This window comes from Strigops habroptila, chromosome 1, assembly GCF_004027225.2.
Source record: "Strigops habroptila isolate Jane chromosome 1, bStrHab1.2.pri, whole genome shotgun sequence".
In the NCBI taxonomy this organism is placed as follows: Eukaryota; Metazoa; Chordata; class Aves; order Psittaciformes; family Psittacidae; genus Strigops; species Strigops habroptila.
In genome coordinates, this window is record NC_044277.2 from 41602065 (window position 1) to 41616093 (window position 14029).

At 35.7% G+C, this 14029-nt stretch overlaps 1 protein-coding gene across 9 annotated transcripts in view; it reads right to left on the reverse strand.

The window, feature by feature from the left end:
- Positions 1-2229: 2229 nt before the first annotated feature.
- The window catches only part of SNTG1 (syntrophin gamma 1), a 325021-nt gene continuing 313221 nt past the window's right edge, over positions 2230-14029 (reverse strand). For 7 of the 9 annotated variants that reach the window (XM_030499511.1, XM_030499498.1, XM_030499459.1 and 4 more), the window contains one exon: positions 5720-12148. In XM_030499511.1, the coding sequence (XP_030355371.1) occupies positions 11990-12148 (159 nt within the window). In that variant the 3' untranslated portion in view covers positions 5720-11989. Of the gene's footprint in view, positions 2564-4951; positions 5102-5719; positions 12149-14029 lie in introns of those variants that run through there. The other 2 variants (XR_003993467.1, XR_003993462.1) reach the window with 2 other exon arrangements.

Genomic DNA, 14029 nt, shown 5'->3' on the forward strand with positions numbered 1-14029 from the left:
TCTTGCTTTTTGAGTTATTCATGAAAAAATTAGAGGCCATTATCTGAAAGAAGTCTGGAAATTTTTCTTTCTGTTGTTTCAAAGGTACTTGTTTCAAAGGATTAAGTAGAGGATTTTAGAGTATAAGCTTGTGACAAATCACCAACGTATTAAGTATAGACACATTTTTTTGTAAAGCAGTCTTGTTCCAGTAGAGATGGGTATCTGTCCTGGGATCCCTGGGTGTGAAAGTGCAGTCTATTAATAAGGAAGATGTTGAAAAAAGCAATGCATTAGAACAAAAAACCAAACCAAAACAAAAAAACCCAACCCCAAAAAAAAAACTAAACCAAAAAGGGTTAGGAGAAATTCACACTTCAGGTGAAGTTATTGCTGAAAAAAACCCCCTAGCAAGTAGTGTCATAGGCAGAAACAGTTGTAGGAAAATGGTTTAATGAAAAGAATGTAACTTAGCTGCCAGGGCCTATGGACTATTTGACAGAGCAGAATGCAAACCAAAGAGATTGCCTGAAGAGATTTGAAAGTGTGAGATTTGTGTCATTTTTTTTTTTCTTATGGAACTTAAGAGCTTCATCTGACCATTGCAGTACTGGAATTCAACAAAACACATGACAGCACACAGCTTTTGGAATAGATAGTCTAAAATTTTATTTTACATCCCTGATATATTTTTCTGATCACATGTTCACACAAAATTTAATAACTGAAACAAGGTAAGCAATAGAAATAAGTTGAATAACAGTTTTGTGGCTTCATTTGGTTCTAGGTTCTCACATATGGTGTCAGAACAATACTTCAGCCTCAGTAAATTGCACAAAAAGGTCAATACTTTCCAGGGTTGATTCAACATAAACAAATAAATAAATACATCTGCAGCCCTGAGAAAAAAAACCACATTTATTACCTTAACATATACAAAAAGGATCAGAACTCATAAAAGAAAATAAAGCCCCACTGACTTTTTTTTTTTACTTTATCTAAAGACATCAAGAAATGTGATTTATAATTTTACAGAGAGCAGCAATCATTTTATCTGTTCTTACTAAAGCACACTCTATCTCTCCTTTGCTTTTTCGAATACTATTCAGAATATAACCATGTGTAACTAAACCAATCTAAGCTGAATGTGACACCCTCTCACAAAAGTGAGTGAATACCAAAAATACAGAAACTATTCCATAAAAAATGTTTCAGAAGTGGGGGTGGACAGATAAATAAGGGCAAAATGTGCAAGGATCACAACAGCAATTAATAAATGAAATTATTCTAATTAAACATTAGAGTATAATAAACCACAGTATATTGTATTTAAATTATAGAAAGAGAAATCTTAATGTTAAAGTTTAGTATTTAACAGGAAAGAGTTTATAAAAAGACTCTTTCTTTTCCAGTCCTCTTGTTCAGGAATGGACTGAAGACTACCAATGTTCCTAAAACCAACGGTAGTCAAGGGTAGGTACTTCGTCATAAACCTGGATAATATTAGCATAACTGAGAGACTAAGGGGGGGAAAAAAAGTAATGCTGTAACATCCTCTCATCTGAGAGCATGGAGGTTTGGAGTAGATGCCCTTCTGAACTAGCCTATGACACTACGATTGTATCTCACCTTTGCTCAGTTTTGTGAGGCCAGTGGTTTTTTTCCATTAAATAATGGAAGACCATAAGATTCACTTGCTGAGATTAGAGATGATTGGATTGACATAAGCCTTTTTGTGAAGGACACAGGAACAGGGCAGCCTTACTCTGAGAAGGTGATGATAGCAGTTTATACCAATGGGTCAATAGAGTCTGCTCATGGGGTCAGCTGCAATACCTCTCAGTGGCCAAAAGGCAGGGGTGTAACACCATTTTAGAGGGCCATTTATCATTTTGCAATACAGCCATCTCTCTGTGATTTATATTTAGCCAAATTTATGTATTTACTATGAGGCAGTCTGAAATATTATGTATCTATATAATATTATGTATATATGAAATATTATGTATATATGTTATTTTCTTTCCATAGAAGCAGCTCATAACTCATATATTAAAGCTAACGCTGAATAAATATATAAATTTGAAATTTAATGTTCTTGTTCATTAAAACAAATGCTGTTTTGCACAAGCTTTTCATAACTTCAGATAATTCCCTAGACTTCTAGCTGAAAATAATCCTTGCAAATATTTTTTTTTTGTTGATTTTGTATTAATTTGCACTTCTGTTTTTAAAAGTCCTAGACACTGATAACATAGCATTCAAAATAAATGGACTCACAGGAGTTCATTTACGCACAGGAAAAAAAGCTAATGCTATCGATTCATTGAGCTTCATCTGCTCGTATTTAAAAGTAAACAAAGCAGAACAAAAAATAGAATAACCCACCCATTGAAACTTTTAAAATTCTTTATTGTGTATTTGTGTTCCAAAAATACACTGTTTACCAAAAGTGAGAATGGGCTTTGTATTTTGTACAATATTTGTAATTTTTCTGGCCCAAACAGAAATAAATATATAGAATATAGTGCTGATTCTGGCAATGGAGTTCTGTCCCAACCAAGGCTGCCTGAATATAATGCAACTGCAGGGGTTAGAAAAAAAAAGATTAATCACTCAGAAATAAACTGTCTGATTGCAAAGATGGAACAAGACTTGATAAATGCTGGAGATATTTTACCTCTGGAAGACCATAAAGAAAAGGTTTCCTTATAAGCCATTCATTCTTTCCCTTTGCCCTTTACAAGGCTTTTTATTTTCTTCTATTCAGTCATGTCTGGAAGCCATAAGACGTGGGAAGGGGAGGACTGGCATAAAAATTCTCTAACCTGCCTCCTAGAAAAAAATATTTGCATCCAAATCTGCATCTTTATCGTTGCACCCCTTGGAGCTGTCTCACTGAAAGCTAACTCTTAAAATGATGGCTCACTTCTCTCTGCATCCTTTTCCCCATAATGGGGGTGGGAAGGAAGAGAAAGACTCCTAGTTTATCTTCTGAGTGATAAACTGACCTGTTCCTATACCCCATCCTCATTACTGATGAGCTGAGAGCTGATCACATGACTGGAAGAATATGTAGGTCCATGATATACTAGCTTTTCACAAGATGCCTGTGAGTCACCAGTGTGATGTGGCCACAGAAATAACTCATGCAACCAGTCACAGTCTTTGCAGATGGTCGACAACTATGGCCATAGGGCAGGACATAAGGGAGATCATATCTGGAGAGTGGTCTAAGGTTTAGATATAGTCATAGTCAGGGAGAAAAGTCAAATTGGAGCAGATTTAGAGTAAGACTGCATCCCATTAGGATGGTATGGAAACAAGCCAGGGAACCTGATTAGCGAATGTCTGCACTGAGCAATGAAGAATGCTGCAGAAAGCCCTGAGCTGCCATGGACTTGATCTGCTCCAGAAGCAGTATATCACAGTGTGGTGCTGATGGGCTGTATTTGTTATCTTAAACTGAATTAAAGTGGATGAGCTGCTTCTGGCCCTGAGCTGGTATTGCTGCAGCACAACAGGTAGACATATTAGCTAAAGTCAGCAGTAGCTCAGGAATGTCTGCACCAAATTTCACCGCGCTGCATAGGCATCTTTTATATGAGCTTGCCTTGTGCATTCGGGCAAAATGAAAGCTGACAGGACATATGATTGCTTGCTCTAAATATATCTAGGAGAAGAGGGGAAAGGGGGAACTGACACTAGGGCTGGGAAAAATTTAAATTAGGGGATAAGGCTGGCATAAAATCAAATAAACTAGTTACAGATAGTTTTAGGATGGAAATTAGGACACAGTTTCAAACCATCAGAGCAGTGAGATTCCAGAAGGCTTTCCAACAAAAAGAAGAGGGCCAAACAGCCTAACTACTTTTAAAATGAAGTTTAAACATTTGTGAGAGGCGCTATATGATTTGATTGTCTGAGGAAGCTGGATAAGAGTCAGTGAGTCATGCTGTTTTTCCTAAATTTATATTTTTCTTAACATTTTCCTACCATCTGACAAGCCCCTTGGTCCTTCACGGTAGGTCACTAGTTTCCACTGATCCTCTCGGTTGGCTCAGATCATTCTTACAGAACACGAGGCCTGGGGCCCTTGACCTCCCTATCAGGAGGGAGTCCCATGAATACCTGTGAAACTGCTCCCAGTCACATGAACCACCCAGGTATGAGTTCTCTTTGCCTTTGAGTTTCCATGTTAACCATAGTCTGAGCTCCTGTTTCTTATGAAATGATGGAAGACCTTAACTTCATGCTTCTTTCAAATATTTGTCTTCTGGTGTGATCAGAACATAAGTTGTTTGTGATGTTGCCCTGATCTGAGCTTTTGCTGCACTTGGTATTGCAGTGCAAAGACCACAGCCGACCACAGCTGATCACAGCCAACCGCAGCCAACCACACCACTACCTCTCTTACTTGCTTTGGTGAAGGGGTTTGACCTTTCTGAGACCTTTTGTCTTCCCTCACTAGCCTCTTGAAGCAAAATAGGAAAAAAAAAAAAAAAAGAAAAAAAACCCCAAACCAAACAAAAAAGACATCTAGCTAAAAGGATTTTATATCTCTTCAAAAGAAAAAGGTGAGAGTTTGGATCTGGCTGCACAAGAACATAAGAAGTTTCTCTTGGTTTTTTCACTGAAGCTCATGGTACTCAATGAAGCTTTTTTTTTTTTTTGCCTTTTTTAAACCCGCAGTTTCAAGAAATATCTTCACATGACAATCTAAGTATCTAGTAAAAATCTTTCTAGTCCTCTACCCCACAGCAAAAATGTCTGAAAAAGGTTCAGGTTCCACCTTAGGTGGTCCAGAAAAATAGAAATCAGGTAGAAAACTATTATATCCTATGCTCGCAATTCTGCAAGGCCAAATGAGGGAGTATGCAGCAGTAGTGCTGACACATACTTTCTTCCAGATGCTACTCTTTCTACACCGTGTGCTATAGGAAAAATAATAAATCTCTGTTTATGGCCTCTTGAGTTTTAAATCATCTCCAGACTGTACATAACTTACCATGATCACTTGGGCCAAGCAGTATTTCCTTTTCACCATACCAGTGATGCAAATGTAAGTGTTCTGAAGTTCACTGGCTCATTCTGAAATCAGATGTTTTCCCCCATATTTCTTCTAGTAATAAATAAAAAAAAAAATAAAATAAATATCTAAATTTATCTTCTGATTTACAGCATCTCTTCAGCATCTCTCCCCTCAGCCAGGGAAAAAGACAAAACTGAACTCATAGAAGTTGGTTTTGTTCTAATAGTTGCAGCATCATTTGATTCTTATTTGATTGCAAAGATGTACCCAAAAATACCCTCAAACACTGTCATATCAGGACCAAGTTCACTTTGAGCAACACTAAGCAATTAAATGTCAGTGGGAAATCAATCTGGTACTTGTGTGGTAAAATAATCTGGTTGTAGGCGAGCTTCATAGCCAGGGAAGAGGCGGATATTTCCAAAATCTTAGTCAGATATTCAGTGGGTGACATGCCTTGCGGAAATGATCATACAAGTAAGGAATCGTCATAATTTCTATTAAATAAACAGTCGACCATAGTGTTGCGAAATAACTTTACCATCCCAACTTCTTGAAGTATTTTCTTGATCTTTCAGACTTGGCTTTCAATGATATAAAACTCATACACTGTATGACTGAATGCAAAATATGATTACTTAAAAAAGCATTTATTTTCTATTTTTTTCTGTTATGTTCCATTACAAAAAGAAGCATAACAAAACCAAAACAGAAGATAGCATTTTATTAGTGGTACATTAATGAGCTTAAACAACTAGGTGACTTCTGCTTGTCACAAATACATATTACAAACAACCACAAAACTGTAACTAAAAATGAAATAAATAATTTGAATAGTTTTTTCTTAAATTTTAATGTTTATAAAATATATAGAACTTTCTATTACATTTTTCAGTTATTTTTATCCATAACAAATTAAAACTTATGACATATTTTGCAAATATGCTAAAGGGATAAGAATAATTTAAAAATCAAAGCTCCTGGAGGTATGAAATAGTAAATTGATTAATGTTTATCAGTTTATTATGGTATATCCAGATTGTGCATATCCTGCAAAAATAGCCATTTCTTTAACTAATATACATATTATTCTTTATAGTATTATAAGAGTCAATTTTTAAATGTAAAGCTTCATGGATTTATGCTTCTGTCTTATATTTGTGCCTAATATGTAGCTTTCATTAATATATACTGAGTATCTTCCATTAGTATATACTAATATATACATACACACACACACATACACACATACACACTATGCATTATATATTAGTATATACTGAATAATAAAAGAGTTTCTGTAATATATAGTTGGGATTCTTGTGGAGAAAGTTGTTGAAAGTGGAAGGCATGTATACCATGGTGAAAACTGACTAGGTTTTACGTTTTTCAATGTATTTTAACAGATCATGTAATATACTGTAATAATATACAGAATCTAAACAGAAGTTTATTTTAATTCTAGTCTTCCTATGCTTTTCTCTGTGATTCTAACAGAATATGAACTGTTGTCTCTGCTAAACTTCCTGAAAATGGAGCCAAGCAAGTAGAAATGTGTTGACATTACAGACCTTATTCCAGGAAAACACTAAAATTGCACTTAAGAACCCTCCAGCTGAGGAAAGCACTTAAGCTCACATACGACTTTATTTGCTTTAACCTGAATGTTAGTCACACACTGAAGCACTCTTACTGGAACATGGATGTCCTTGCCATAATCCTCAGTAATGTCCCCTGGCTGTTTGAGAGTTTTAGAGAGTCTGTTACATAGCCGAGAGCACAATTTTGCTGTCTGAGCAAAAGGGGTGAGGGGACAGGGAAATGTGCTTGGGACCTCAGAACAAATATTCAGGTGTATATTTGTGGTAGACGGGGAAAGATGCAGCACAGAGAGGGCTAACTAGCACGGGGTGGCCTGCTGGCAGTCATTACTGTCCTGTGGCGAGGAAAAAAGGTGATGCAGAATAACCTGCCCTGGGCACCCCACCAGCCTTCTTCAGCTTCACTCCGCCCCTTGCCACAGCATCTCCCTTCAGGCACTAAGCTCTGGCAGGCTACACAGTGAAGCTCAGGTTTCTAAGGTCTTTCGAGCACCTACAGTGCACCAGCAGCAGCCACTGAGGAGAGAGAAATGGCTGGCACTAGAACCTGGCAGCTTTGCTGTTTGCATCTCAGAGGATTTTTTTCTCTGGACTCATTCCACTTGGGCTACATGTCTGAAAACACATTAGGACATGGAACTTATGTAAGTGTGATGCTCATCTAGTTTCACCCTAAAAACTCAGTTTATGTGCTTAGAGACTGTCCTGTGATACAAAGAATAGCACAGTGAGTGGCAGCAGGCAGGAGCCTGGCTTCAAAAGCACATTCCTGATAAAATGAAAACACTAATGTAGAAGCACCGTTAGCTCCTTAGAGACACACACATATGCATGCACCCTCAGAGATCCTAAGCTACATTTTTGCCTTGCACTTCCCTTTAGAGAGCCTCAAGTCCTGCCTTAGGCATCTAAGACAGGTATTTAAATTTCAGGAACTTGAGTGAATCTCTTATGTTCCCCATCATGCACAACTGGTGAGTCCAAGGTATGGACTCATAATTGACTGAGGTTGAACATTTTAAAATCAGCTTAAACTTTTTTCAGAAACTACACTTTTTCAGAGACCAGACTCTGTAAGGAAATGGAAAGTGCAATGAAAGGATTAATGTTTAATATTAATAAAATTACATTTTCCAAAAGGTTCCTTGGTATTTATTTACCAAGTAGAATGAAAACTGGTCTTTCTTTTTGGCATAGGGAATATTTGAGGGTACTGGGACAATATGTAGCAAAGCTGCTGAATTTCTAAGGGCAGAAACTGTACATTCACAGGATCTTTAGCCTTTTAAATGTTTTGTTTGGTGTAAGAAACATCTTAAGGCATTGAATAAACAAAATCACATTTAAAGTAACAGGCTGCGGTACTGACACCTACCGACTTGTGTTTAACTGTCCACTTTGAAATATTCTGATAAAGTCTACATGCACAAAGTAAATAAATAAATATATTTTTGTGGAATCAAGGACTTATTTGGAAAATAATATTTTTCATCATTTTCATCTCAAACCACATTGGTACTGTATATTATTGGTTTGCATTCTTATGAATTCTAGTTTGAATAGATAAAACTTCAAATTATTGGTTTTAAAAAATAACCCACTTACAACTAGTTTGTCTCCACAAACTTCTTGCTGCACTTAATTAACAAAATAAAATGACCAATATTTAAAAATACGCTCATTTTTATTTCAAAGGTGCCTTCATGCTACTGGTATGCAAAGCTCTTTTGGAAATCGAGAACTGTATTTTTAAACAGATGTAGGAAATGAAAAGTATTTATTCACTGGTGAAATCCAGAATAACGTATTCAAATTGGTAACACTTTCATAATAAAATGATGTTAACACTGTAACTTAGCATATGGTTAGTTCTATGAAGGTCAGATAATCTAAAATTTCCATGATAAAAAAAACCAAATCAAACCAAATATATTTAGTTATACTTAAGAGTACGTATTTTTGGTATACTATGTGACATCACTTCGATAGGCACAGTACTATAGAGATTTTTTTTTTTATTAAACTTATTTAAAAATATCATGACATAAAGAGAACAAATTATATTTTATGATATGGGTTGGTTGGGTTGCTCTGTTTGTTAAATTGCTTGCTCTCAATTGCATTCAAATTTTTAGCAAAAGCTAATAGCTCATTATAATTGTGGGTTTTCATCGTCATTGGGCTGTGTTGACTTACAGAATACCTCTATTCATTATGTATGAAATGAGAGGCTGCAACATAAAGCCTGGGTTTTTACATATACATATGAAGTTCAGTATGGTTTAAATGGGAATCTCCTGTAGGTCTTTAAATGAAAAATATAGTCATTTAATATGTTTGTAAATTACATTTTGCTATTTCAGGATTAGTTATAGTTTAAAATTTTTCCTTTTTGGACTGAATTTCTGACCAACTTTCTCTAAAAGGGCAAGCCTGGATGCAGAGTCACCTCTGAATATTCTGTGAAGTCAGTGCACAAACCCCTCCTGCATTTGCAACCCAATGCTGACCTGCAGTCAAGGATATTGTGTTTTGTATTCTCACATCACTTTTATCTTCTTGAATATGAAAGTATTGATTAAGCCCCACCAGTTTTGCTCTTTGAAATATAGGGGTTTAGGAAATCAATTTACAGGCTAATGTTTGTCTCTGACATGTGGTGTATTTAATGCCCAGTTACAAAAGTCTCATTGATGAATACAGCAGTTCTACAAACAGAGTACTCGACAGAGATCTTTAGGATACCCTGCTGAAGTCCCAAAAGCTCATGTCATTAGGTCAGTTCTGCAGAAGCAGCATTTTTTTTAGAAAGCAGGGGGAGAGGCTTTCATATCATAGAATCCCTTAACGTGCAGCACTTTGGAACGACATAAATACTGGTTTGGGTAAATGTTACGTTAATTTAAGCACGTTAAACAATGTCCCTTAAGATCTCTCATTTTCAGTGGCACAACTGTGCACTGAACATCAACAGTTGAAAGAAAAACATTCAATTGACAGCTGATTAGTTCTAGATTCTGTTCTTACAAGCACAGCATTTACTGAAGTGTTAGCACATGCCAACACTCTGATGGCTGAATGCCACAGCAATGCAAGAAAAGGAAGGAGATGATTTGGGAGCACAGAGAACTGTCACTAACAGGTATTGGACTTCTGTTTTCAGTGTTGTCAGTGCTCTGTCAAAATCTGTGTTTCCAGCATATATTTTCTTGACAAGGTCTGTGCCTGAGTTACCATTCCTTAGACTGTTGTAGCTTTGGATTCAAAATATCTGGGGTTTGTACTTTCTCAGGAACAAACTCAAGATCCGATGGACAGCCATGGTAGTTTCATGTGTCATTCAGAGACCAGGATGTGACCCCCTCAATTAGGGACAATTCATATAAACAAACACACAATGATGACTATGAAAATGTTGGATTTTGGTGACACTTAAAGCATTTGATAGCTGGATTACGACATCCTTCCACAATATTTAGCATGGAAAATAAATGTGTAACCCTTGGAGGTGTACTAATAAGAAGCATGTGGTGAAGGCCATTTGAAAGTGATAAAGGACTCCCCAGAAAATATATGTACAGATTATTTGGAACTAGTAGCTATAATTCAAGACAAGGATACTCTCACACATGTAAATCCAAGTACTTCTAATGCAAAGCAAAGCAAAGGAAATACGATTTTCCCCCACAGTTCATTCATCTTTTGTCCCTGCCTTGCATTTTTAACTGTTCCCATTTTGAAAAAGCTTTTCTCTGTCTTCACTTTTGAAGTTTTAATTACCTTACTATGTAGAAAGGGATGTGACAGAATTAGCCTTTCTGTTAAACAAGGCAGATGGTGTCCATAACCCTTTCCTGCTATGTGCTTTCATAACAGGGGGTTGGGGGGAAGGAGGGAAGGAGGGAAGAAAAAAAGAGAAAAAGGTTTGATTTCAATATAATAAACAGAAACACCATAAAGTATTATTTAAAATGTTAAGCATATTTATGCACATACTGTAGCTGCACTAATGGTTCCTCTTGCAGTTTTTTAGGTTCTCTTATCATGTCTGGCAGAAGAAATACCTCAACTTTTCTGTTGCTTCAGCTACATCCCACACATTCTCCCACCATTTTTCCACCTTCACTTCCTTGTGTAATAGCACAAAATTAAATTATTTTGCAAAATTATATTTAAATAAAGTTACTAATTTTAAATTTATCAACTCTGTCAGATTTCATCATTAAATGATATTCTGGAACTAGTAAGTGGTGTGGTCCAGAGTGATGTAGTAGTCTTAACATTATGCATTGTCATATATTCTTTACAGGTTATTTAATTTATTCCTGTCTTTTACTAACAATATATAAAAAAATAAAGCATTCAAAGGGCAGACTCATTTTTCAAGCATAATGTAGAATATCTCTTTTGTTGACAGCCTGAGTGGAACAGAGGTTCTACTTATGATGTGAAAACAAGGTTAAACATGGCAACAATATATCAGGTGGATTGTCTCTGAAACAAATTCAACAGCTAATTATTGTGAACAAAGACTATGAGATTTACAGAATTCTTGACAAAAAAAAAAAAGAGGAAGTAAATAGCAGACATGATACTTTATGCACTTGCACTTAATTTGTAATTCAAATTAAATTCTTATCACATTATTTTTACTTGAAGAAGAGGGACTTACTCGTGGAAAGGTGTTTTGCTTTTTGTGGCTTGGCTTGTTTGGTTTTTAATCTATCAGTCAGACCAATATGGCTATATCTTTGTTGCTGTTACTGTTAGACTAAAAGAACAAAATAGAAAAAAGTAGCATGACTCCATGTATGGACACAAATATGGATTTACAACAGTGCTTAAAGTGCTTTCTTATTTGAGGAGATACTTACATAAATGCCTTTTCATGCTTATCTCCTTGTCACCATGTACTATACGCTTGCTGCTTGCTCTTATGTAATTTATAATATAATGATAAGGTATTAAGTTCATACTCAGAGCTTAGTATATTGTCATAAAAAACATCTGAAAACAGGAAAATGACAATTCTATTTGTGTATTATTACAGCAATTTGAAAATTTTATTAAATACCGAAATGCGTCATTTCGTCATTTATTCCCTTGCTTCCAGTGTTGCTTAAAGCACTATGTAAGTACAAACAGATCATACTAAAAGCATATCCATCCTATTCTGGGGTTTCGACTAGGATTATATACTGATGTCTTGCAGAACAGAGATGAATTTATGATCCCACATGACCATTTATCTGCTGATGCTGCAAGATGTCTTGCCTCCAGGATTGGTTTCCATGTACATGGTTCACCAAAGGTCTACATCTTATGAATATACATTGTTATGTCTTATTGTTAAGTGGCAGTGCTGTCATGTGAGAAGTCAAGTAGTATACTTTAATTTGCCAGTACCAGAAGTTGTGGGAGCAGCAGAAGCTGTGGCTTGACTGCCTACATACAAAGGGTCCAAACAAGCCACTTTGGCTGCAAAGAATGAGTGGATACAATGAAGGACTGCAAACAGGTTGGAAAACTCCAGCTCCTGGAAGTGAAAACAAAAAGATTAAATATGAAGATAAAAAGAACACCTCACAAACATATACCCAGGAATGAACCAGTATTCAAATAACAATGATTTTAACAGTTTAACGTAATTCTCCTAATATGCCTGACAATTCTCCATTCTAGGTGCTTGGACACTGAGCTATCCCCATTCAGTAAGTGTCTGGAGGTTAAGATGGACAAATTTCTAAGTTAAGTGCTTTCATAGAGATATTAGATCCTACCAGCTAAAGGGGAAGGAAAGCGACACTATATATTTGTTTTCCCTCAGGTTAATGTAAATCTGGCACTTTTGCAGGTTAATTTAGACAAAAATTGGACTGTACCATAAATCTACACATCTCTGGATTGCTACTGTATACACAATATACCCACAAAGATCAATAATGTCGAGTTCCACATCACATCATCACATCACTTTACACTGGTAGCTATTATCTTACCCATACTGATTCTTTAACCAAGAAAAATAATCCACCACCCCCCCCCCAAAAAAAAGACAAGTTTTCAAAAAGTGCTGCGATCACACAGTGTTATTCATCTATAGTGATCTGTTTTCACTGAGAAGTAATCCTCACAACAGTAACCTGTAATTGGACTGAAAAAAGAAACTCAATTTTTAAATTTTATTAGCAATATTAGACAATTCCTTTTTTTTCTACTTTAATTTACATCTCTTTAAAGCTCCTTAGCATGTGATTAGACTAGGTGGGACCCTTTCAGACACCACTACAGATGATATAAATAAAACAGATTTTTTTTTTTTACATGTATAAATTTGCTCCTTTGTGTTTAATTGACTTTACCTGATCAGTCTTTTTTAGGTTATCTATCTTCACTATGTGTTTTTGGAGTTGGCATTTAACCATCCATTTTATTTGAAAGGAAATACTGAGGTATTTGAATACATTTAAGTGTAGGGTTGGTAGTGCAGAGTTGCCATCTTTCTGCTTTGATTCACTGCCTATAAGGATTCTTTTATTGTAATATGAAGACAGTAATAGATATCTGTGGTATATTCTATTTGTCTTTTCATCCAGCACTGCTATTTCCAGGCTATGTAGAGATGAGGGTTTTACTTTTTTTATGTAAAGAATATTGATAATGTTGTAAATTCAACAAAAAATAGCTGCATCTCTCAAAATGACATTAACCTGCAATTTTTTGCATCTTGAGATTCCCTGGGAGATATTGCTTCATATAATTCACAGAGATGTTCACAAATCCCTCATATGCAAGGCAGAACAACTGCCTGAAAGCAGACAGCTGCAGGTGCAGAGTGTCCAGTGATGTACTGAACGGGTAGAGCTTTGTTCAGCTCTCTTGCAACATGAGCAGATGTCCTTCAGACATGCTCAGAAATGAAGTTCTAGCATCCCGTGAGTTTCTTTAAAATCCCTTAACTACCAATTCTCAATAAAAAAGATAAAGTTTATGCCAAGTTTCACAAACCTGCCATCTGTGTCCATTAAAAAAAAAATCTGTTTAGAGACATTTTCATTTTCAAACACTGGGAGAAAGGCAATTTTATCACTATGCCAAAGTTTTTTTAGTTCCTCAAATTTCAAAATAAGAAAATTTATCATAAATAGGAAAACAATGGAAATTCAAAATGAAGAAACAAGGAATTATGGAAGCTATTTCAGAATAAGAACTATCAGTTGTTCAAATTAAATTACTTTTCAGTTAACAGCTTTTTATTAATATAATATTATCATTCTTTATAAAAATATAACTGAAGCTGAAGATGAGAGAATAAATATCTAGTGGAACAGTGAAATATTCGTAGTATCAATTCCATGTGTTACGTGTAGAAAGACTACATTTCCCCCTGTGTCTCAACAGGATAAGCCTATTAAAT